Source organism: Nerophis lumbriciformis, linkage group LG38, assembly GCF_033978685.3.
Source record: "Nerophis lumbriciformis linkage group LG38, RoL_Nlum_v2.1, whole genome shotgun sequence".
NCBI classification, from domain to species: Eukaryota; Metazoa; Chordata; class Actinopteri; order Syngnathiformes; family Syngnathidae; genus Nerophis; species Nerophis lumbriciformis.
In genome coordinates this window covers 19,902,912-19,926,704 of record NC_084585.2, presented here as the reverse complement: position 1 = coordinate 19,926,704, position 23,793 = coordinate 19,902,912, and the positions used below count along the sequence as shown (strand labels likewise).

General features: G+C 42.2%; 1 protein-coding gene across 4 annotated transcripts in view; it reads right to left on the bottom strand.

Moving 5' to 3' along the window:
* The window catches only part of celsr2 (cadherin, EGF LAG seven-pass G-type receptor 2), a 221,976-nt gene that overhangs the window by 88,982 nt on the left and 109,201 nt on the right, over window positions 1–23,793 (bottom strand). For all 4 annotated transcript variants that reach the window (XM_061932746.2, XM_061932747.2, XM_061932749.2 and 1 more), the window contains exon 3: window positions 16,227–16,449. In XM_061932746.2, the coding sequence (XP_061788730.2) occupies window positions 16,227–16,449 (223 nt within the window). The remainder of the gene's footprint in view (window positions 1–16,226; window positions 16,450–23,793) is intronic.

The window sequence follows — 23,793 nt, the reverse complement described above, 5'->3', positions numbered from 1 at the left end:
ACATGTCGCCACCTCATCGCAGGGCCAACACAGATAGACAGACAACATTCACACTCACATCCACACACTAGGGCCAATTTAGTGTTGCCAATCAACCTATCCCCAGGTGCATGTCTTTGGAGGTGGGAGGAAGCCGGAGTACCCGGAGGGAACCCACGCAGTCACGGGGAGGACATGCAAACTCCACACAGAAAGATCCCGAGCCCGGGATTGAACCCAAGACTACTCAGGACCTTCGTATTGTGAGGCAGATGCACTAACCCCTCTTCCACCGTGCTGCCCTGTACCGTATATATATATATATATATATATATATATATATATATATATATATATATATATATATATATATATATATATATATATATATAAAATATTTCAGGTGACTACCTTTTGAAGCTCATCGAGAGAATGCCAAGAGTGTGCAAAGCATTAATCAAAGCAAAGGGTGGCTATTTTGAAGGAACTAAAATATAAAACATGTTTTCAGTTATTTCACCTTTTTTTTTTAAGTACATAACTCCACATGTGTTCATTCATAGTTTTGATGCCTTCAGTGACAAACTGCAATGTAAATAGTCATGAAAATAAAGAAAACGCATTGAATGAGGAGAAGGTGTGTCCAAACTTTTGGCCTGTACTGTATACATCAGTGACGTGCGGTGAGGTTCATGGCTGGTGAGGCACTGACTTCATCACAGTCAGATTTACAAACATATATACCCTAAAGAGTATCTTATTCACCATTTGATTGGCAGCAGTTAACGGGCTAACTGCTGCCATACCAGCTCATACCAGCATCTTCCCTGCTTGGCACTCAGCATCAAGGGTTGGAGTTGGGGGTTGAATCACCAAAAATGATTCCCGGGCGCGGCGCCGCTGCTGCCCACTGCTCCCCTCACCTCCCAGGGGGTGAAGAAGGGGATGGGTCAAATGCAGAGGACACATTTCACCACACCTAGGTACACCCTAACAAGTCGCCACCTCATCGCAGGGCCAACACAGATAGACAGACAACATTCACACTCACATTCACACACTAGGGCCAATTTAGTGTTGCCAATCAACCTATCCCCAGGTGCATGTTTTTGGAGGTAGGAGGAAGCCGGAGTACCCGGAGGGAACCCACGCAGTCACGGGGAGAACATGCAAACTCCACACAGAAAGATCCCGAGCCCGGGATTGAACCCAAGACTACTCAGGACCTTCGTATTTTGAGGCAGACGCACTAACCCCTCTTCCACCATGCTGCCCTTGGATACATCAGAGAGACAAGATGGCGGCGCCCTGATGGCAGCGGCTTGCAGACGCTCTTGGAAGTGTAGAGCGATTTGGCAAAAATACCCGTCAATTCTGTCTATTTCATGGCTGGCTCACAGCGTGGACACTTCGTGATCAGATACGACCGACAGACGATTCTGGATGTGGATAGATCGGGCCGTTATAGGCTGAAAGATGCGGGTACTTTCGACATCCTCGCTAGCATGGGGATTCTTCGCTGGCTACATCCAGCGGCCTCTAAAGCAGCGGAGTTAAGTGCCAGCGGGGACCGTCAACGGAAGACACGTAAGCGGTGTGAGCGGAAGCAGAAGCGGGGATGCCGAGCGGGGCTAACAACAAAGCGAAAGGCTAATCCTCAAAGAAGCGCTAGTCCGGGTGAGAAGTTTGTTAAATAGAACTAGCCAGCGCCAGGCTGGATAATACCTGCACACATAGCTATTTTAGAACAATACACAACTCAAAAAATGTTTTTTCTGTGTCAGAAGTAGACATGCACTCTACTGAGGTGGCAAGTTATGATGCGTTCGGTTTATCACAACATCAAGCAAACAATCGGAAAATTCCCGTCATATCAATTCCTAGATATGGTCGAAATTATTTAAAGTGCACTACACATAATAAACACAACATTATTAATATTGCTACTACGGATAATTTCAACAAAAACTCCTCAAAACAGCCCACTACCTATAATATGGGCTTCTTAAACATAAGATCATTATCTTCCAAAACGCTATTAGTTAATGAGGTCATTAGAGACAATAATCTTGACGTTATTGGTCTCGCCGAGACCTGGCTCAAACCAGACGATTTCTTTGCGCTGGGTGAGGCGTCTCCTCCTGGCTATGCGGGAGCGCATATTGCCCGTCCCATTAAAAGGGGTGGGGGAGTTGCACTCATACACAATAAAAACTTTAATCTTACCCCGAACCTAAATAATAAATATAACTCGTTTGAGATGCTTACTATGAGGTTTGTCACACCGCTGCCTCTCCACCTGGCTGTTATCTACCGCCCCCCAGGACCCAATTCAGACTTCATCAGTGAATTTTCAGAGTTCATTGCTGATTTAGTGACGCACGCCGACAATATAATCATAATGGGGGACTTTAATATCCATATGAATACCCCATCGGACCCTCAGTGCATGGCGCTCCAGACTATAATTGATAGCTGTGGTCTTACACAAATAATAAATTAACCTACGCATCGCAACGGAAATACGATAGATCTAGTGCTGGTCAGGGGTGTCACCACCTCCAAAGTTACGATACTCCCGTATACTAAAGTAATGTCCGATCATTACCTTATAAAATTTGAAGTTCTGACTCATTGTCAACAAACTAATAATAATAACTACTATAGCAGCCGCAACATTAATGCTGCCACAACGATGACTCTTGCTGGCCTACTGCCTTCGGTAATGGCACCATTCCCAAATTATGTCGGCTGTATTGATAACCTCACTAACAACTTTAACGACGCCCTGCGCGACACCATTGATAGTATAGCACCGCTAAAGCTTAAAAGAGCCCCTAAAAGGAGCACCCCATGGTTTACAGAAGAAACTAGAGCCCATAAATTATCATGTAGAAAGCTGGAACGCAAATGGCGCGCTACTAAACTTGAGGTTTTCCATCAAGCATGGAGTGATAGTTTAATAACTTATAAACACATGCTTACCCTAGCTAAAGCTAAATATTACTCAAATCTCATCCACCTCAACAAAAATGATCCGAAATTTTTGTTTAGTACAGTAGCATCGCTAACCCAACAAGGGACTCCTCCCAGTAGCTCCACCCACTCAGCAGATGATTTTATGAATTTCTTTAATAAGAAAATTGAACTCATTAGAAAGGAGATTAAAGACAATGCATCGCAGCTACAACTGGGTTCTATTAACACAGATACGACTGTATCTACGAAGGATACCGCCCTCCAAAATAGTTTCTCTCTCTTTGATGAAATAACACTAGAGGAATTGTTAAGATGTGTCAATGGGACAAAACAAACAACATGTTTACTTGACCCATTTCCTGGGAAACTTATTAAGGAGCTTTTTGTATTATTAGGTCCATCAGTGCTAAATATTATAAACTTATCACTTTCCTCTGGCACTGTTCTACTAGCATTCAAAAAAGCGGTTATTCATCCTTTGCTCAAAAGACCTAACCTCGATCCTGACCTCATGGTAAACTACCAGCCGGTGTCCCACCTTCCGTTTATCTCGAAAATCCTCGAAAAAATTGTCGCACAGCAGCTAAATGAACACTTAATGTCTAACAATCTCTGTGAACCTTTTCAATCCGGTTTCAGGGCAAATCACTCTACGGAGACAGCCCTCGCAAAAATGACTAATGATCTACTGCTAACGATGGATTCTGATGCGTCATCTATGTTACTGCTTCTTGATCTTAGCGCTGCTTTCGATACCGTCGATCATAACATTTTATTAGAGCGTATCAAAACACGTATTGGTATGTCAGACTTAGCCTTGTCGTGGTTTAACTCTTATCTTACTGACAGGATGCAGTGCGTCTCCCATAACAATGTGACCTCGGACTATGTTAAGGTAACGTGCGGAGTCCCCCAAGGTTCGGTTCTTGGCCCTGCACTCTTTAGTATTTACATGTTGCCGCTAGGCGACATCATACGCAAATACGGTGTTAGCTTTCATTGCTATGCTGATGACACCCAACTCTACATGCCCCTAAAGCTGACCAACACGCCGGATTGTAGTCAGCTGGAGGCGTGTCTTAATGAAATTAAACAATGGATGTCCGCTAACTTCTTGCAACTCAACACTAAGAAAACGGAAATGCTGATTATCGGTCCTGCTAAACACCGACATTTATTTGATAATACCACCTTAACATTTGACAACCAAACAATTACACAAAGCGACTCAGTAAAGAATCTGGGTATTATCTTTGACCCAACTCTCTCCTTTGAGTCACACATTAAGAGTGTTACTAAAACGGCCTTCTTTCATCTCCGTAATATCGCTAAAATTCGTTCCATTTTGTCCACTAGCGACGCTGAGATCATTATTCATGCGTTCGTTACGTCTCGTCTCGACTACTGTAACGTATTATTTTCGGGTCTCCCTATGTCTACCATTAAAAGATTACAGTTGGTACAAAATGCGGCTGCTAGACTTTTGACAAGAACAAGAAAGTTTGATCATATTACGCCTATACTGGCTCACCTGCACTGGCTTCCTGTGCACTTAAGATGCGACTTTAAGGTTTTACTACTTACGTATAAAATACTACAAGGTCTAGCTCCAGCCTATCTTGCCGATTGTATTGTACCATATGTCCCGGCAAGAAATCTGCGTTCAAAGAACTCCGGCTTATTAGTGATTCCCAGAGCCCAAAAAAAGTCTGCGGGCTATAGAGCGTTTTCTATTCGGGCTCCAGCACTATGGAATGCCCTCCCGGTAACAGTTAGAGATGCTACCTCAGTAGAAACATTTAAGTCCCATCTCAAAACTCATTTGTATACTCTAGCCTTTGAATAGCCCCCCTTTTTTTAGACCAGTTGATCTGCCGTTTCTTTTCTTTTCTCCTCTGCTCCCCCCTATCCCTTGTGGAAGGGGAGACACACAGATCCGGTGGCCATGGATGGGGTGCTGGCTGTCCGGGGCCGGGACCCGGGGTGGACCGCTCGCCTGTATATCGGTTGGGAACATCTCTGCGCTGCTGACCCGTCTCCGCCCGGGATGGTTTCCTGCTGACCCCACTGTGGACTGGACTCTTACTGTTATGCTGGATCCACTATGGACTGGACTCTCACAATATTATGTTAGACCCACTCGACATCCATTGCATTCGGTCTCCCTAGAGGGGGGGGGGGTTACCCACATATGCGGTCCTCTCCAAGGTTTCTCATAGTCATTCACATCGACGTCCCACTGGGGTGAGTTTTTCCTTGCCCTTATGTGGGCTATACCGAGGATGTCGTTGTGGCTTGTGCAGCCCTTTGAGACACTTGTGATTTAGGGCTATATAAATAAACATTGATTGATTGATTGATTGATTGATTGATATAACAATTAAATTATTTTTTTTCTTTTTACATTTTTTTTCTTTCCATGATGGCACGTGAGGCCCCGCCTCACCTGCCTCTCCTGACTGCATGTCACTGGTATACATATATACATATGTATATATACCAACGCACATATATATTATACATACACATAGTACATACATATATATATATATATAAAATACAATTATATATATACCGTATTTTCCGCACTATTAGCCGCACCTAAAAACCACAAATTTTCTCAAAAGCTGACAGTGCGGCTTATAACCCGGTGCGCTTTATATATGGATTAATATTAAGATTCATTTTCATAAAGTTTAGGTCTCGCAACTACGGTAAACAGCCGCCATCTTTTTTCCCCGTAGAAGAGGAAGCGCTTCTTCTTCTACGGTAAGCACCCGCCCCCGTAGAAGAAGAAGCGCGCGGATATTACGTTTCATTTCATTTGTGTGTTTACATCTGTAAAGACCACAAAATGGCTCCTATTAAGAGACACGCGTACAACGCAGAATTCAAACTCAAGGCAATAAGTCACGCAGTAGAACACGGAAATAGAGCAGCAGCAAGAGAATTGAACATAAATGGTGCGTAGGTAGAGGAAGCAACAAGATGACCTGCGCCACTAAGACAGGGAGACAGCGCCGGACGACATACGCCAACATCTGCCAGTGGATTGTAAATGCCTGGGCGGATATATCGGTCTCAACTGTGGTCCGAACTTTCCGGAAGGCAGGATTCACGGAACTGCTGGACAACAACAGCAACATTGACTCTGATGACTTCGACGAGACGGAGCCGGCCATTTTGGATGCCGTATTCGCCCAACTTGTTAATTCAGACACTAAAGAAAAATTTGAGGGATTTATGGATGAGGAATAATTTCAGAAAATGAGCTTTAAATGTTTATTTTGTGTGTTGTGTGACATTAACGTTCGAGCAACGTTGAGTTATTGATGTTGCTATTGCTCTGCACTAATTTGAGTGTTACTATTTTTGTGATTGCACATTTGCACATTACATTTTGGGGGTGAACAGAGTTGTTAGAACGCTGGTTTGTAATATATTATTAAAGTTTGACTGACCTATCTGACTGTTTTTTTGACATTCCCTTTAGCGCAGCGTAGGCGCGGCTTATAACCCGGGGCGGCTTATAGTGCGGAAAATACGGTACATATATATATATATATATATATATATATATATATATATATATATATATTCACACACACATATATATATATATATATATATATATATATATATATATATATATATGTATGTGTGGGAAAAAATCACAAGACTATTTCATCTCTACAGGCCTGTTTCATGAGGGGGGGTACCCTCAATCGTCAGGAGATTTTAATGGGAGCATTCGCATACCATGGTTTATATAGGGCACAGAGTGGGTGGGTACAGGCTGGCCTAGGGGCGTGGTGATTGGCTCATGTGTTACCTAGGAGGTGTTTCCGTCTATGGCGGCATGCTGTTACAATTTCGCTGCGCTTGTTGAGGGATGACAGGTCTGGACGGTAAATAATAAACAGTTTCTCTTTCAAGCATAGGTTGCATTTTTTATTACCACTATTGTAAGGTGTGCTGGATGCAAGAATTTGCCATGTTATTGAATATTCAACATTATTGTCTTTGAGGTCCCAAATGTGTTTGCTGAGTTCTGTGGTATTTCGCAGGTTTTTGTTCCTGAAAGAAGCCTTGTGATTGTTCCATCTGGTTTTGAATTCTCCCTCGGTTAATCCTACATATGTGTCGGATGTGTTAATGTCCTTGCGTATTACCTTAGATTGGTAGACAACTGATGTTTGTAAGTATATATATATATATATATATATATATATATATATATATATATATACATACATACACATATATATATATATATATATATATATATATATATATATATATATATATATATATATATGTATGCACTATGTGTATATATAATATATATGTGCGTGTGTATATATACATGGAAGTCTGTCGTCGAAGCAAACCTCGGCATTAAGTGGGGAGGGGGCAGACTGGCAGATCTGGACTTTGCGGACAACTTGGCTCTGCTTAGCCATTCCTACGCTGCGCTCCAAAAATTGACCAACAATCTGCATGAGCAAGGGAAAAAAGTCGGCCTACGTATAAGCCAAGAGAAGACCAAGGCCATGACCGTCGCACAAGACCAAAACGTTCCACTGCTCACCGTAGGCGAACAAAGCATAGAGTACATTGAGAACTTCATGTATCTTGGAAGCAACATCTCAAACACTGGAGACGCAGAAAAGGATGTACGGACCAGAATCGGAAAAGCTGCAGGAGTCTTCCAACGCCTCCGGAACATCTGGTCATCAAAATCTATCAGTATGTCCACACAGCTGCGCCTCTATATGTCAGTGGTCATCCCTACACTGACTTATGCCTGTGAGACGTGGATGAAGACATCAAGCATTACTAACAAGCTGGATGTCTTCCACCGACGGTGCCTCAGATACATCTTGAGGATCTCATGGAGAGACCACATCACCAATGAAGAGGTGATGAGAAGGGCAGGGGTAGCACCATTGTCTGACATAGTCTCTGACATGAGAAGGAGAATGGCTGGACACGTACTCCGACTGCCAAGAGAGAGACCGGCAAGTGTGGCAATGGACTGGGTGCCAGAAGGGGGAAAGAGGAAGAGAGGACGGCCAAAGAAGACGTGGAGACAAACAGCCAAGGAAGACCTGAGAGAGATGGGAGTCAGCTGGCATGGAGCAAGAAGGGTCGCCAGTGACCGGAACAAATGGAGGGGACTCGTCGCCCAATGTTCCAACAGGAATGGGAGGAACTAAGTCTAAGTAAGTAAGTATATATACATATATACATACACACAAATACACACACATATATGTATACATAAGTACTTATCATAAAAAAAGAATAACACTCAAAAGTTTAGAAACTTTTCCATGGTGCTGTATATATATATATATATATAAATTGTATGTGTATAAATAAATGCCTTGAGCAGTGTGTGTGTAACTTTGTTCCAAATATTTTTATATTTTTAAGAATCAAAATCTTTTCTGCAGAATTGTGCAGCCCGCATATTATGCTGTTACGCTATATTATGCTACACTATGTTATGCTACGCTATGTTATGCTACGCTATGTTATGCTACGCTATGTTATGCTACGCTATGTTATGCTAAGCTACGTTATGATATGCTACATTATGCTACGCTATGTTATAACACGCTATGTTATGCTATGCTATGCTATGCTATGCTATGCTATGTTATGTTATGCTACGCAATGTTATGATACGCTATGTTATGCTACGCTATGTTATGCTACGCTATGTTATGCTATGCTATGTTATGCTACGCTATGTTATGCTACGCTATGTTGCGCTACGCTATGTTGCGCTATGTTATATAACCAAAATGGCGACCAAACAAAACGTAGGCCGCCCAGAGGTCGTGTGTAAACACGATGGGCATTCCGATCCGTTCATCATTAACACAAACTCTTTCCTGGGTGAAACCTGATCAGCGGCGGTTCAAGTGACAGCTACTTGTTGTCCTCACCTGCCTCCGGGCGCTCGGTATTGCCACCTTTTACTTTGCTGCTCCTCTGAAACTTAGAGCACTTTGAAAACTGGTCGAGGCGGTTGTAAATCAAAATAGACGGTCATCTGAGCCGAGCTTAAAGGAAGGCCGAGACCCGAGAGCTCACAAGGGGGATATTATATCACCTTTAGACATGGCAAGTACAGCCTCGCAGGTGAGGAGATCAGAATAGTTGTTATATTCTTCATGACGCCAACTTGTTGAGCTTTCATCACCCATTCAATTTCTTTGTGATGCAGTACAGGTGAGGCAGGTGATGTACGTGATACTACACGTGTTATAATATAGGTGATACAGGTGGTACGAGTACAAGATGTGATGTCGATGATAGATAGATAGTACTTTATTGATTCCTTCAGGAAAATTAAAAATGATGATGATACAGGTTGTATGTGATTTCTAACAGGTGATTGGACGACACAGGGCGCGGAAGTGACGCAGGTGATACAGGTGAGAGAAGTGACCCCAGGTCACATTAAGTATGTGATAAGGGGCAATGAAGAAGATGATTACAGTATGTGCTATAGTTGACACATTGCCGACACATTCATTGTGATACAGGTGGGGCAAGGATGTGTTGGTGTGGGACCTGTAAGTCAAGTATGTAACGTAAACGATACAGGTTATATGTGATTTTTTTAAGGTGATTGACGCCTCATGTTATGCAAGTGATCACATGTAATACAGGTCACATTCGACACAGGCGATGGAGAAGATGATTAAAGCACATGCTGTTGTTGGCATAGGCGACGATTGTGAAATAACTGATTTTGATACCGGTACCACAGGTGTTGAAAGCGATGCAGGTGACATGGGTGGCGTATGTGATACAGGTGGTTCAGGAGACGAGAGCAACGTAAGTAATATACTGTAGATGATACCTGTGTTTTATGTGGTTCAAGTATTTCAGATGATGTTGGTGATGCAGGTGCTGTGAATGATGTAGATGATACAGGTGTTGTATGGTAGATTATATAGATTTTCAATATAGCTGAAGCCAGCATTATAGCTGAAACAGATACTACAGATGATGAAGGTAATGCAGTTGATGTCGGTATCAACTGCATTACTACAGGTGACTCATGTGATAAAAGCATGATACAGGTGATCTGGCGATACAGGTGAGTTTGAGTTGATACAGGTGAAGCAAACAATATGACTGATAAAGTTACTACAAGTATTGATGTTGTTCTATGTAGGTTGCAAGTTATGTATGTGATACAAGTAATATACCGTATTTTCCGCACTATAAGGCGCACCTAAAAACCACAAATTTTCTCAAAAGCTGACAGTGCGCCTTATAACCCGGTGCGCTTTATATATGGATAAATATTAAGATTCATTTTCATAAAGTTTCGGTCTCGTAACTACGGTAAACAGCCGCCATCTTTTTTCCCGGTAGAACAGGAAGCGCTTCTTCTTCTACGCAAGCAACCGCCAAGGTAAGCACCCGCCCCCATAGAACAGGAAGCGCTTCTTCTTCTACTGTAAGCAACCACCCGCCCGCGTAGAAGAAGAAAAAGCGCGCGGATGTTACCGTACGTTTCATTTCCTTTGTGTGTTTACATCTGTAAAGACCACAAAATGGCTCCTACTAAACGACAGGGATCCGGTTCATGAAAAGACGCAATCTCTCCATCCGCACACGGATTACTATTTCACAGCAACTGATATTCCTGTGAACCGCACTGTGGATACAACGGGAGCACGTACGGTGAATATTCGCACCACAGGAAATGAGAAGTCATCCTTCACTGTGGTTCTAGCTTGCCATGCTAATGGCCAGAAACTTCCACCCATGGTGATATTCAAAAGGAAGACCTTGCCAAAAGAGACCTTTCCAGCCGGCGTCATCATAAAAGCTAACTCGAAGGGATGGATGAAGAAAAGATGAGCGAGTGGTTAAGGTAAGTTTAAGTTTACGCGAAGAGGCCGGGTGGCTTTTTTCACGCAGCTTCGTCCATGTTGATATACGATTCCATGCGCGCCCACATCACGCTGGTTTTAATATATTATTAAAGTTTGACTGACCTATTTGACTGTTTTTTTGACATTCCTTTAGCGCAGTTAGATGCGGCTTACAACACGGGGCGGCTTATAGGTGGACAAAGTTTTGAAATATGCCGTTCATTGAAGGCGCGGCTTATAACCCAGGGCGCCTTATGGTGCGGAAAATACGGTAGGTGGTGCAGGAGATGTCAGAAATGTACAGTATGTATTGTAGATTATACAGGGGTTGTATGTGATACACGTGTTAGGGGTAATTAGGTCATATAAATGATAAAGGAAGATACAGGTGACACACAGAAGATGATACAGGTGATTTACAGGACATGTGTTGAAGGTGATTCAGGAGATAAACGTTGTGATACATGTGATGTAAATAATGTATGCGATACAGGAGATATAAGATGAGAAACATGTGATGCATTGTATGTAATAATAGATTAGGTGTTAATGCAGGAGATGTACTGTACGTGATGCATGTGATACAAGTTACATTTGATACAGGTGTAATCATAGACATGTAATCTATGTGATGCATATCATACAAGTTAAAAGTGATACATGTGCAAGGTAGATGATGCACTGTACGTGATGCATGTGATACAGGTTACAGGTGATATAGGAGTTGATGTAGGAGATGTACTGTACGTGGTGCATGTGACACAAGTTAAAAGTGATACATGTGTAATGTAGATGATGCACTATATGTCATACATGTGATACAGGTTACAGGTGAGGTGATACATGTGTAATGTAGAGGATGAACTATTTTTGATACAGGTTACATGTGATACAGGTGTAAAGTAGGCAATGTTCTGTATGTGATGCAGATGACGTAGATCAGGGGTGTCAAACTCAAATACAGAGTGGGCCAAAACTTAAAACTGAACAAAGCCGCGGGCGAAGGTTGAACAACCTTTTAACCTTCCCCTATTAACCTTTTAATAGGGACCCAAACAAGTTTTGCATTGAATATTGAACAAGCAAGGCTTATATAACTTTATAGTGACATGCAAAATCGAGTTTCAAATAATAATAATAATAATTCAAAATTAGCAATGACTTATCAAATACAATTTAAACAAAAATTGAATGCCTCTTTTCTATTTGCAGCCTTCTGAGGTAAATATCAACATTAACTTTTTCCACAGGCTAATAAATTTGAAAATAAAATAACAATGAATAAACCAACCATTCAGGACTTTAAACTGCTCAGTTTGCAACACACTGATCTAATCTGATGTGCCCAAGCCAGATACCTGGCATCTTTTCTTGGATGCTAGTTCATTAATGAGGCTTTGAGGTGAGGCAACCTTCATTATCCAACGAAGGTGTTCATCAGTCATTATATCTCATAGTCCACCCGGACCACAATCTTGGGGGCATGCCTTAAAGGCACTGCCTTTAACGTCCGCTATGAGCTGTTGTGACGTCCGCTTTTCATCCATTCTAACAACGTGCCGGACCAGTCACAAGATATGTGGACTTCTATATGGACACACACGGTAATGCAACGCATACTTGATCAACAGCGATACAGGTTACACTTTAACAATGTTAGAAATATACGCAACACTGTGAACCCACACCACTCTTATCACTAACACCACTAACACCAAACCCCGCCCCTCCCCTTGAAGCTCCCGGAAGAGTTAGTGCTGCAAAGGATTCTGGGTATTTGTTCTGTTGTGTTTATGTTGTGTTACATTGCGGATGTTCTCCCAAAATGTGTTTGTCATTCTTTTTTGGTGTGGGTTCACAGTGTGGCGTATATTTCTAACAAAACTTAAAGTTGTTTATACGGCAACCCTCAGTGTAACCTGTATCGCTGTTGATCAAGTATACTTGATTGTGCGTGCAGAAGCCGCACATATTATGTGACAGGGCCAGCACACGTTGGACTGGATGAAAATCGGATGTGACGATTTTCGGAGCGGACACTGAAATCTGGTACTCTCGCGGGAGGGTTGGCAAGTATGAGGATTAGCAGTGAATGCGGTGTTACCGCGACACCGCCGCTGAATATGATCGGCGGGCCAGCTCGAGTGTTAATTTGGACCAAGTAAAATTACACGGCGGGCCAAATTTGACACCCATGATGTAGATGATGCTGGAAATACAGGTGGCATTCTGTATGTAATGCAAGTAATACAGGTAAAGTAGGCTATGATGGTGGATTGTTCTCGTTTATCCAGGTCTTTGTAATCTTAGGGCAGTCAATCGATCGCAACTGGACGGTTTGGTTTGTCTTAAAAGACGTTTCGCCTCTCATCCGAGTAGGCTTCATCAGTTCATGCTCATAGACTTAGATTGGTCTAACGGCCAGTATCAAAAACCCAAATATGTATATTCCGAAAAACAGGAGGGTGTGCCTGGGCAAGGATGGTTATGCCCAATTGTAGTGAGAAAAACAGCTGTTTTGATGCAAACGAGCAATTCTACTGCCAAAGCCAACGACAGTTGTTGAAGTGTAATTTCCCCTCGTTACTCTACAACACAGAGCTGATAATGTTCCTACCAGGACAAAGACAAAGACCATAGGCATTTGAGGGAAGCCCTCAAAACCTGTGGTTACTCAACTGGTCGTTTATGAAAAGTGCATCCAGTTCCAAAAATAACAAGAACAGAGTGGATGAGGAGGAAAAAGGTGACAAACGCAAAAATATTGTCATTCCATATGTATCAAGTCTATCTGAGAAACTCCAAATAATTTTTTTAACCAACACAAGATCCTAGTACACTTCAAACCAGACAGCACCCTGAGACAGAGACTGGTGCATCCTAAAGACTGGATGCCCCACACCCACAAAAACAATCTGGTGTATGCTACCCAGTATAATGATGAATGCACTGATTCATTCGATTGGACAAACAAAACAACCACTAAGCTGACGCATGGCACAGCATGGACGGGGAACAGAGGAGGTGATCTGTGACACCACCTATCTCCCACATACAACACTGTCCTTTCAACCATTCCTAAAAGACTGCAATTTAGCCTCCAATAAATAACAGAAGTTAGAAACATTCTGGTCACAGAAGTTGACCAGAATGCAATTTGTGACATTTTTTTACAACTGAATGGAATGCTTACATAGGGGATTCAAACTATTTTAGACTGGTAGTAGTCGATTCACAGCGATCGTTCTGCCACACAATATATCAGGGCTAACGAGGGGAATTACACTTCAAAGACTGTCGTTGACTTTGACGGTTAGGATTGCTCGTTTGCATCAAAAAGCTGATTCTGATTCTGATTCTGATTCTGAAAACAGCTGTTTTTCTCACTACCATAGGGCGAAACCATCCTTGCCCAGGCACACCCTCCTGGTTTTTTGGAGTATAAATATTTGAGGTTTTGGCACCAGCCGCTAGACTAGATCTACAAACCCTGTTTCCATATGAGTTGGGAAATTGTGTTAGATTTAAATATAAACGGAATACAATGATTTGCAAATCCTTTTCAACCCATATTCAATTGAATGCACTACAAAGACAAGATATTTGATGTTTAAACTCATAAACTTTATTTTTTTTTCGCAAATAATTATTAACTTAGAATTTCATGGCTGCAACACGTGCCAAAGTAGATGGGAAAGGGCATGTTTACCACTGTGTTACATGGCCTTTCCTTTTAACAACACTCAGTAACGTTTGGGAACCGAGGAGACACATTTTTTAAGCTTCTCAGGTGGAATTCTTTCCCATTCTTGCTTGATGTACAGCTTAAGTTGTTTAACAGTTCGGGGGTCTCCGTTGTGGTATTTTAGGCTTCATAATGTGCCACACATTTTCAATGTGAGACAGGTCTGGACTACAGGCAGGCCAGTCTAGTACCCGCACTCTTTTACTATGAAGCCACGTTGATGTAACACGTGGCTTGGCATTGTCTTGCTGAAATAAGCAGGGACGTCCATGGTAACGTTGCTTGGATGGCAACATATGTTGCTCCAAAACCTGTATGTACCTTTCAGCATTAATGGCGCCTTCACAGATGTGTAAGTTGCCCATGTCTTGGACACTAATACACCCCCATACCATCACAGATGCTGGCTTTTCAACTTTGCGCCTATAACAATCCGGATGGTTCTTTTCCTCTTTGGTCCGGAGGACACAACGTCCACAGTTTCCAAAAATAATTTGAAATGTGGACTCGTCAGACCACAGAACACTTTTCCACTTTGTATCAGTCCATCTTAGATGAGCTCAGGCCCAGAGAAGCCGACGGCATTTCTGAGTGTTGTTGATAAACGGTTTTCGCCTTGCATAGGAGAGTTTTTAACTTGCACTTACAGATGTAGCGACCAACTGTAGTTACTGACAGTGGGTTTCTGAAGTGTTCCTGAGCCCATGTGGTGATATCCTTTACACACTGATGTTGCTTGTTGATGCAGTACAGCCTGAGGGATCGAAGGTCACGGGCTTAGCTGCTTACGTGCAGTGATTTCTCCAGATTCTCTGAACCCTTTGATGATATTACGGACCGTAGATGGTGAATACCCTAAATTCCTTGCAATAGCTGGTTGAGAAAGGTTTTTCTTAAACTGTTCAACAATTTGCTCATGCATTTGTTGACAAAGTGGTGACCCTCACCCCATCCTTGTTTGTGAATGACTAAGCATTTCATGGAATCTACTTTTAAACCCAATCATGGCACCCACTTGTTCCCAATTTGCCTGTTCACCTGTGGGATGTTCCAAATAAGTGTTTGATGAGCATTCCTCAACTTTATCAGTATTTATTGCCACCTTTCCCAACTTCTTTGTCACGTGTTGCTGGCATCAAATTCTAAAGTTAATGATTATTTGCAAAAAAAAAAAAGTTGATCAGTTTGAAGATCAAATATGTTGTCTTTGTAGCATATTCAACTGAATATGGGTTGAAAATGATTTGCAAATCATTGTATTCCGTTTATATTTACATCTAACACAATTTCCCAACTCATATGGAAACGGGGTTCGTAAATCTGACCAATGTAAGTCTATGAGCATGAACTGATGAAGCCTACTCGGATGAGAGGCGAAACATCTTCTAAGACAAACCAAACAGTCCAGTTGCGATCGGTTGAATGCCCTGAGATTACAGGTAAAGTAGTTGATGTGGGTCATACATATGAGATGGCAATACAGGTGATATAGTAGGTAATGCAAGTGGTACAGCAAATGTAGCTGATGTAAGTGATGCATCCTATGTGATATAGGTGGTACAGGTAATAAAGTAATACAGGCAATATACACGATACAGGCGGGTTTTGCGGCTTACGTGAGTGAGACAGTGAAGTGGAAGCGTTGGCGAAGGCCCTTGAAGGTAAGGAAGGAGTGCGGGGGAAAGTTTTGCGTGGTCATCTCGCAGTACGGCCGCTCGTAGCCGCCCGATGGACACTCACACTTGAAGCCGCCGACCAGGAGGTTCACGCACATGCCGCCGTTCTTGCAGACTCCTGGAGCGCAGCGGCCCGAGCGGGACGACAGCTCACAGCGCTCACCTAGGAGATATATGGCAAATTAATAATAACCAAAAATACATCGAGCCATCATTGTTAGATACACACATACACAGGTGCTATCATTTTAACTTTAGTTTGTTTTAGAGCTGCTGGAGCATGGGTGTCAAAGTCCAGGCCCGCGGGCCGGATCCGGCCCTCGAATGAATTATCTATGGCCCCTGGGATGATATTTGATTAGTATTAGAACCGGCCCGCAGGCCACAGCCGCCTGCTGCTGTTTTGCACGCACCAATACTCCATCAGTGTTGGCGTTAGGAATTTTCAAAATGGGGTCCCAGGGACGCCATCAAGTCATAAAAATGGGGTCCCACAGTCAAATTTTGGGGTCCTAACTTTTTTGTAAGCGTATTGAAAACAAATGATAAATGTATGCACTATCCTATTATATCTCACATTCTATATTGTGTTTTGGAAAAAGGTTGTCATAAAAGTTATTAATTCATAAAAAAAAAATAATACAAAAGAAAACACATTTTTATGCATATGTCAATTTATTCAGTTACTGTATAAACATTCATTCACTTTCTTCTTTCCTTCATGGATTTAAACTTTATTGCTGACGGTATGTTTTTCTATATTTTTATTGTAATATTTTCAGAATGTGTTTGTTCTATTTTTGGCCGAAGTCAGACAAAGAAAACAATCTGAGGTTGTCTTTATTTTTTTGGTTTTAATGCCATGATTTTAATAGTCCGGCCCGCGTGTACACATATCTTCCTCCATGCATGAGTGCTGTCAGCACCGGAAAGCTGCGGTTAAAATAGAGATCATACTGTGATATTACTAATCAGAATGTGAGCACCAAAAAGGAAAAGATACTTGAGCTAAAATAAATGTGTGATTATTTAATCACTAACCAGATGGAAGGCCCAGGACACAACATTAGGTACAGGTATGACATCAAACACAAAGACTTTCCTTTGGGACGCCTCCACCATGTGTGCTGCTAAGCTGTTGTTACCAGTGTGGCAGCAGTGTGTGCACGTTTCCTGATCAATAATTCAAACAAGTCAATATAAGCAGCGCCGGTTTATGTGCGGATGTTTGCCGCCAGGCGTGTCTCATTAATGCAGCAAATTGTGCAGAAGAGGCGCCAAGCTCTTGAATGTTTGCCCGATGCGCGCATACGTGATCAATGCCAATGCAATGTGAGAAAACATTAAATTATGGATTTAAAAATAAGTCAGTCAAATGGCATTTTGTTTCCCCCCCCAAAGCTGATGCAAGGATATCACAGAAGGGTAAACAACCTAATGAAACATTAAGTCAGTATTTATGAATAATAAATTCAAGTCTCACATTGAGGCAGGAAGTGAAGTCGCTGTGTTGGATAAACCAACCAAACGCTCTACTGGCAGAGGACACGTCCTCAGGGATCTGTGACGGGATTGGGCTTCGTTGCGCTGCTAGGTAACTGAGGAGCTGATCCCTTGGGACTCACAGGAACTTTAATTACAGGAGTTCAAACACAGGTGGGGATCATGAAAAGATGTGAGAGGCGAAATAAAGGAATTGTCCTTCATTTGTAACAAAACCAAAAGATTAGAAACAGCTCAGTGCAGTTCTACAACCTTGTTGATAACCATCTTACACCCTACATTCTATTATATTATCCCATTTTTCTTTTAGTATTACTTAACCCTTGTGTTGTCCTCATTTCCTGTATACATCCCGTGTCATCCGGGTCAAAATGACCCGTCTTCACTAAACCCCAAATATAAGCAGCTTAATTGAATTTAAACCCCAAATGTCACCTTGCTTGAAGAAACAACTTGTCATTCACCACAAAATGTGTGAATAACTGAGTTTTCCCTCTTCACTTCATTTCTATAGCTTAAGAAAAGACAAAACATGTGCGTTTTGAATGCATTTGTATTCACCCCAATGACTCAGTTTCTTTCTTTTCTTTCTCCAATGAACAATTGAAGACAATGTACAATACAAAAATATGAAAAATAACATAACCCATTCAACTAATTAACTAATTAACTAACCCTAATTGGCACATGTAGGCAGAGGTGGGTAGTAACGCGCTACATTTACTCTGTTACATCTACTTGAGTAACTTTTGGGATAAATTGTATTTCTAAGAGTAGTTTTAATGCAACATACTTTTACTTTTACTTGAGTATATTTATAGAGAAGAAACGCTACTTTTACTCCGCTACTTTTATCTACATTCAGCTCGCTACTCGCTACTAATTTTTATCGATCTGTTAATGCACACTTTGTTTGTTTTGGTCTGTGAGACAGACCTTCATAGTGCCTGCGTTTCAACAAATACAGTCACTGGTGACGTTCACTCCGTTCCACCAATCAGATGCAGTCACTGGTGACGTTGGACCAATCAAACAGAGTCAGGGGTCACATGACCCGACTTAAACAAGTTGAAAAACTTATTCGGGTGTTACCATTTAGTGGTCAATTGTACGGAATATGTACTGCACTGTGCAACCTACTAATAAAAGTTCCAATCAATCAATCAAAAGTGTGAAGGAAAAAAGACCCTTTTTTGTTTCAACCGTACATCCCGTCAAAAGCCTAAAGACTGACTGCACAGTTCCTGTCTTCACAATAAAAGTGCCGCTCCATCGCACGTGCGCTTTCAAAATAAGAGTCTCCGAAAGCCAGCGCAAACAAGCTAGCAAGCTACGGAGTTTGCCGCCAATGTATTTCTTGTAAAGTGTATAAAGACGAATATGGAAGCTGGACAAATAAGATGCCAAAAACCAACCACTTTCATGTGGTATTAGACAGAAAGGAGGAACTTTTTTTCTCCTCCATTTGAAAACGTGGACGTTATCAGCACTGCTGTCTGATTACAATCAATGCAAGTCATCAGAATCAGGTAATACACCAACTTATATTCTTGTCTTCATGAAAGAAATGATTCTATATGTTAAACATGCATGTATATTCATTAAAACACCTTTAACATGTAAACAAAAACGGCAAAATAAATAAATATAAATTATATACTGTATATATCAATGTATGTATATATATATATATATATATATATATATATATGTGTGTGTGTGTATATATATATATATATGTGTGTGTGTATATATATATATGATATGTGTGTGTATGTTACTCATCAGTTACTCAGTACTTGAGTAGTTTTGTCACAACATACTTTTTACTTTTACTCAAGTAAATATTTGGGTGACTAGTCCTTACTTTTACTTGAGTAATAAATCTCTAAAGTAACAGTACTCTTACTTGAGTACAATTTCTGGCTACTCTACCCACCTCTGCTTGTAGGGCAGTATGCAAGTGCGCAGCCTTTGCAGATATATTTCTTACACCTGCAGCACACAGTATGTTTCACAGTCCTTTTTTTGAGGGCAGAACTGACATCTCTTCCTCTTACTTGCCCTAGCTGGGGAAGTGGCTGTGGTAGCTGGATCCTCAGGTTGATCAGGAGCTCCTGCACTCTGAATAGCTTTCACAACTGCTGCTGAGGCTTTTATGCGGGGGACATGCTTCCTTCTTTCAATGAGTGGAATTACAAGTGCCTTTCCCAGCTTCTCCAGGAACACCCTCCTCTTGTTCTGCTTACGAGACATCCAGGTCGGGTTGATCTCTCTCTAAATCACAAAGGCATAGAGGAAACATCAATGATGTTGTGGAAGATGACCAGGGGCCAGCGGGCAGTCATCCTTCTGCAGCTGTATTGTCCAATCACCTTATCTAGGTTGTCCACACCTCCCTTGTTGCGGATGATGACTGGCTTCCTGTCCTCACGATCGCTCACGTCACCATCTGTGTGCAGTGTGCTCAGAAGAACTACATTGTCCCAGATCTCTCTTATGGCTGCAAGTTTGTCTGTCACACGTCTTGCTGGTCTTGACTCACGGTCATCAAATCGTATCAGTCTTGAGTAGGTGTGAAAGAGTTTGAGTGGCATTGTGGCTCGGAAAATTGGCTTACAACTCTCTGCATCCCATAGACTAGTTGCAGCCTCACCTCGGGACCTGTATACACCGGCTAAGATTAACAGCCCGAAGTAGGCCTGCAGGTCAGTCTCATCCATCTTTTTCCAGCTGTCTCCATATTTGCAAAAACCCTCCAAATTTGTTATCTCCAGGATTATTTTTTCAATTGCTGGTGTGATAAACAGGTAGAATGTAGAGACAATGTCATGGGCATGAGAAACGGCATACCTTGTGGGTCCTGGGGCCATCTTTATGATGTTTTGTTCTGCATGCCTGCCTTGATGGTCTTATGCTGCTGAGGACCATGTTATTTTGCCATTTTTTGAAAGGAAAGTCTCTCTTTCAGCTTCAGGGTTTTCTTCTTCTGAAGATGATTCATCATGCTCTGGATTGTATTCCTCCCCATCTTCTTCTTCTGATACATCCTCCACTTCCTCTTCTGAATCTGAAAAATCAGCTCTAGAGCCTCTTCAGCGGTATAACGCACACTCATGGCTTCAGCACAGACAGAATTCGGGGCCCTGTGATCTGCAGCACCTTTATAATCTCTGGGAATCCACAGAAAAAGAGCTCTGCTACTGATGGACTATAATAACTAAAACATTGTAACATTCTGTGATGTATAAATAACTCTGTGACTTTGATTTCAACACTTTGTGACTCACGGGTCATTTTGACCCGAAGACCACCTTTGTAAATTTTTTTGTACAGCTTACAAGGAAATGTGAATAAAAGCAACATTTCACTTTTTCTACTGTTGGTGCCAATCTAGGAAAAGTCATAAAATTTCAAGTTAAAAAAATATCGTTTAGGGGATTATTTTGGGTTTTTTTAACACAGTGGCGGGTCAAAATGACCCGAGGACAACAGGAGGGTTAAGATTAGTCAGTGTGCAGCTTGTATGGTGTATTTGTTTCAGACAAGTTTTGTTTTTTTTCAGTTCAACATACCTGAAAAGTCCACTGCTGACCACTCATTCACAACATAACTGACAATATTTAATTTACTTACATTTTGTCATTAAAATGTTGTTCACTTCCTGTGTGAAAAGAAAGGAAGGTGTTGAAAAACACTCAATATCAATAAGCAAATAGGAGTAGGTATTGGAGTATTGTATAGTATGTATAAGTAAGTACATTTTATTTATAAAGCGCTTTTCACAGATAAAATCACTAAGCGCTGTACAAATCATAGGTAAAGTAAAAGATCAATTCCATTTAAAACAACAGGAGCAACATCATAAAAAAGATATAAAGTAGATTAAAAATGATAGTTAAAGGGTGCATTAACTAAAAGCCTTATTAAAAAGAGAAGTTTTCAAATGTTTCTTAAAACAAACTGATAACAGTAGACCTGGTTTTTCGCGTTTATTTAATTCCAGTGTTAATTTCAACGAAGTAGATAGATAGATAGATAGATAGATAGATAGATAGTACTTTATTGATTCATTCAGGAGAGTTCCCCCAGGAAAATTAAAATTCCATTAAAATTCCAGCAGCAGTGTACAGAATTGAGATCGAATTTAAAAAGTAAAAAGTAAATAATGGGGGTATAAATGGAAACAAAATAGAAAAATATTACAATAGAATAAAAATAAAAAGCAACAATGAGAATAAAAATATAACAGTAAAATAAGAATATAACAAGAGAAACTAGGCAGTAGTAACCATGTTATGAAAAATTATTGCACTGTTATTGTTTTGCATCCCCTGTCATCCTAGTACCCCCCCTCCCTCCCAGAGAGGAGTTGTACAGTCTAATGGCGTGTGGGACAAAGGAGTTTTTTAGTCTATTAGTCCTGCACTTGGGATGAAGCAGTCTAGCACTGAACAGGCTCCTCTGGCTACTGACAACGGTGTGCAGAGGGTGACTGGCATCATCCAGGATGCTCACTAGTTTTTCCACAGTCCTCTTCTCTGCCACTGTCACCAGTGAGTCCAGTTTTAGTCCGATCGTAGAACCGGCCCGCCTGATCAGTTTCTCCAGTCTGGAGCTGTCTTTCTTAGATGTACTGCCCCCCCCCAGCACACTACGATGTAGTACAGAACACTGGCAACCACAGACTGGTAGTACATCCACAAGAGTTTTTTTTTTACAGACATTGAAGGAGTGGAGCCTCCTCAGGAAGTACAGCCTGCTCTGTCCTTTCCTGTACAAGTGGTCCGTGTTAACAGTCCAGTCCAGCTTATTGTCCACCCACACCCCGAGGTACTTGAATGAGTCCACGGTCTGTACCTTGACTCCCTTGATCACAATAGGTTGTGACCTTGGACTCAAGTCAATGACAAGCTCCTTGGTCTTTGACGGATTGAGCTGCAATAAGTTCCTGTGGCACCAGACAACAAAGTCCCTCACTAGCCTCCGAAACTCCTCCTCTCTGCCGTCCCTGATGCACCCGACGATGGCTGTGTCATCCGCGTACTTCTGGATTTGACACAGCTCTGAGTTGTAGCAGAAGTTAGCAGTGTACAGGGTGAAGAGAAGAGGGGCCAGCACCGTTCCCTGCGGTGCTCCGGTGCTGCTGATCACAGTGTCAGATGTGATGTCCTTCAGTCTGACGTACTGTGGCCTATCAGTGAGGTAGTCTGAAATCCAGGCAACCAGGCAGGGGTCCACTCGCATTCTGTCCAGCTTGTCCTGGAGAAGGCGGGGCTGGATAGTATTAAAGGCACTCGAGAAGTCCAGGAACAGGATCCTCACAGCGCCATTTCCCTTATCCAGGTGTGAGTGGGCTCGGTGCAGCAGGTAAAGGATAGCATCCTCCACACCAACGCCTGCCTGGTACGCAAACTGCAGGCTGTCCTGGGCATGTTGCACCTATGGTCTAAGGAGGCTGAGAAAGAGCCGCTCCATTGTCTTCATTATATGAGAGGTGAGCGCCACTGGTCTGTAGTCGTTCAGCTCACTGGGGCAGTTCTTTTTGGGAACTGGAACGATGCACAGCGTTTTTTAGAGGGTGGGCACTCTCCCCAGCTGCAGGCTGAGGTTGAAGATCCGCTGGAGTGGCTCACCCAGTTCTGCAGCACCGGTCTTCAGGAGTCGGGGGCACACCTTGTCTGGGCCTGCTGCTTTCCTAGGCTGTAGCTTCCTCAGTTGACCTCTAACCTGGTCCGCAGAGATGACTAATGTCTGCGTAGAGGTGGTGGAGGGGGGTGTTGCCATGGCTGGGGGGGAGGTGATTTGAGGGGGAAAGAAGAGGGGGTGGCTGCGTTGGGGAGTGAGGGGTGGAGAGGACACGGGCTGGTTGAACCGGTTGAAGAAGTTATTCATCTCATTGGCCCTCTCAATTGTCCCCCCCAACAGCTCTGGTCTTTGCCTTGTGGCCTGTGATGGTTTTCACACCTTCCCAGACCTCCCTCATGTTGTTCTGCTGCAGCTT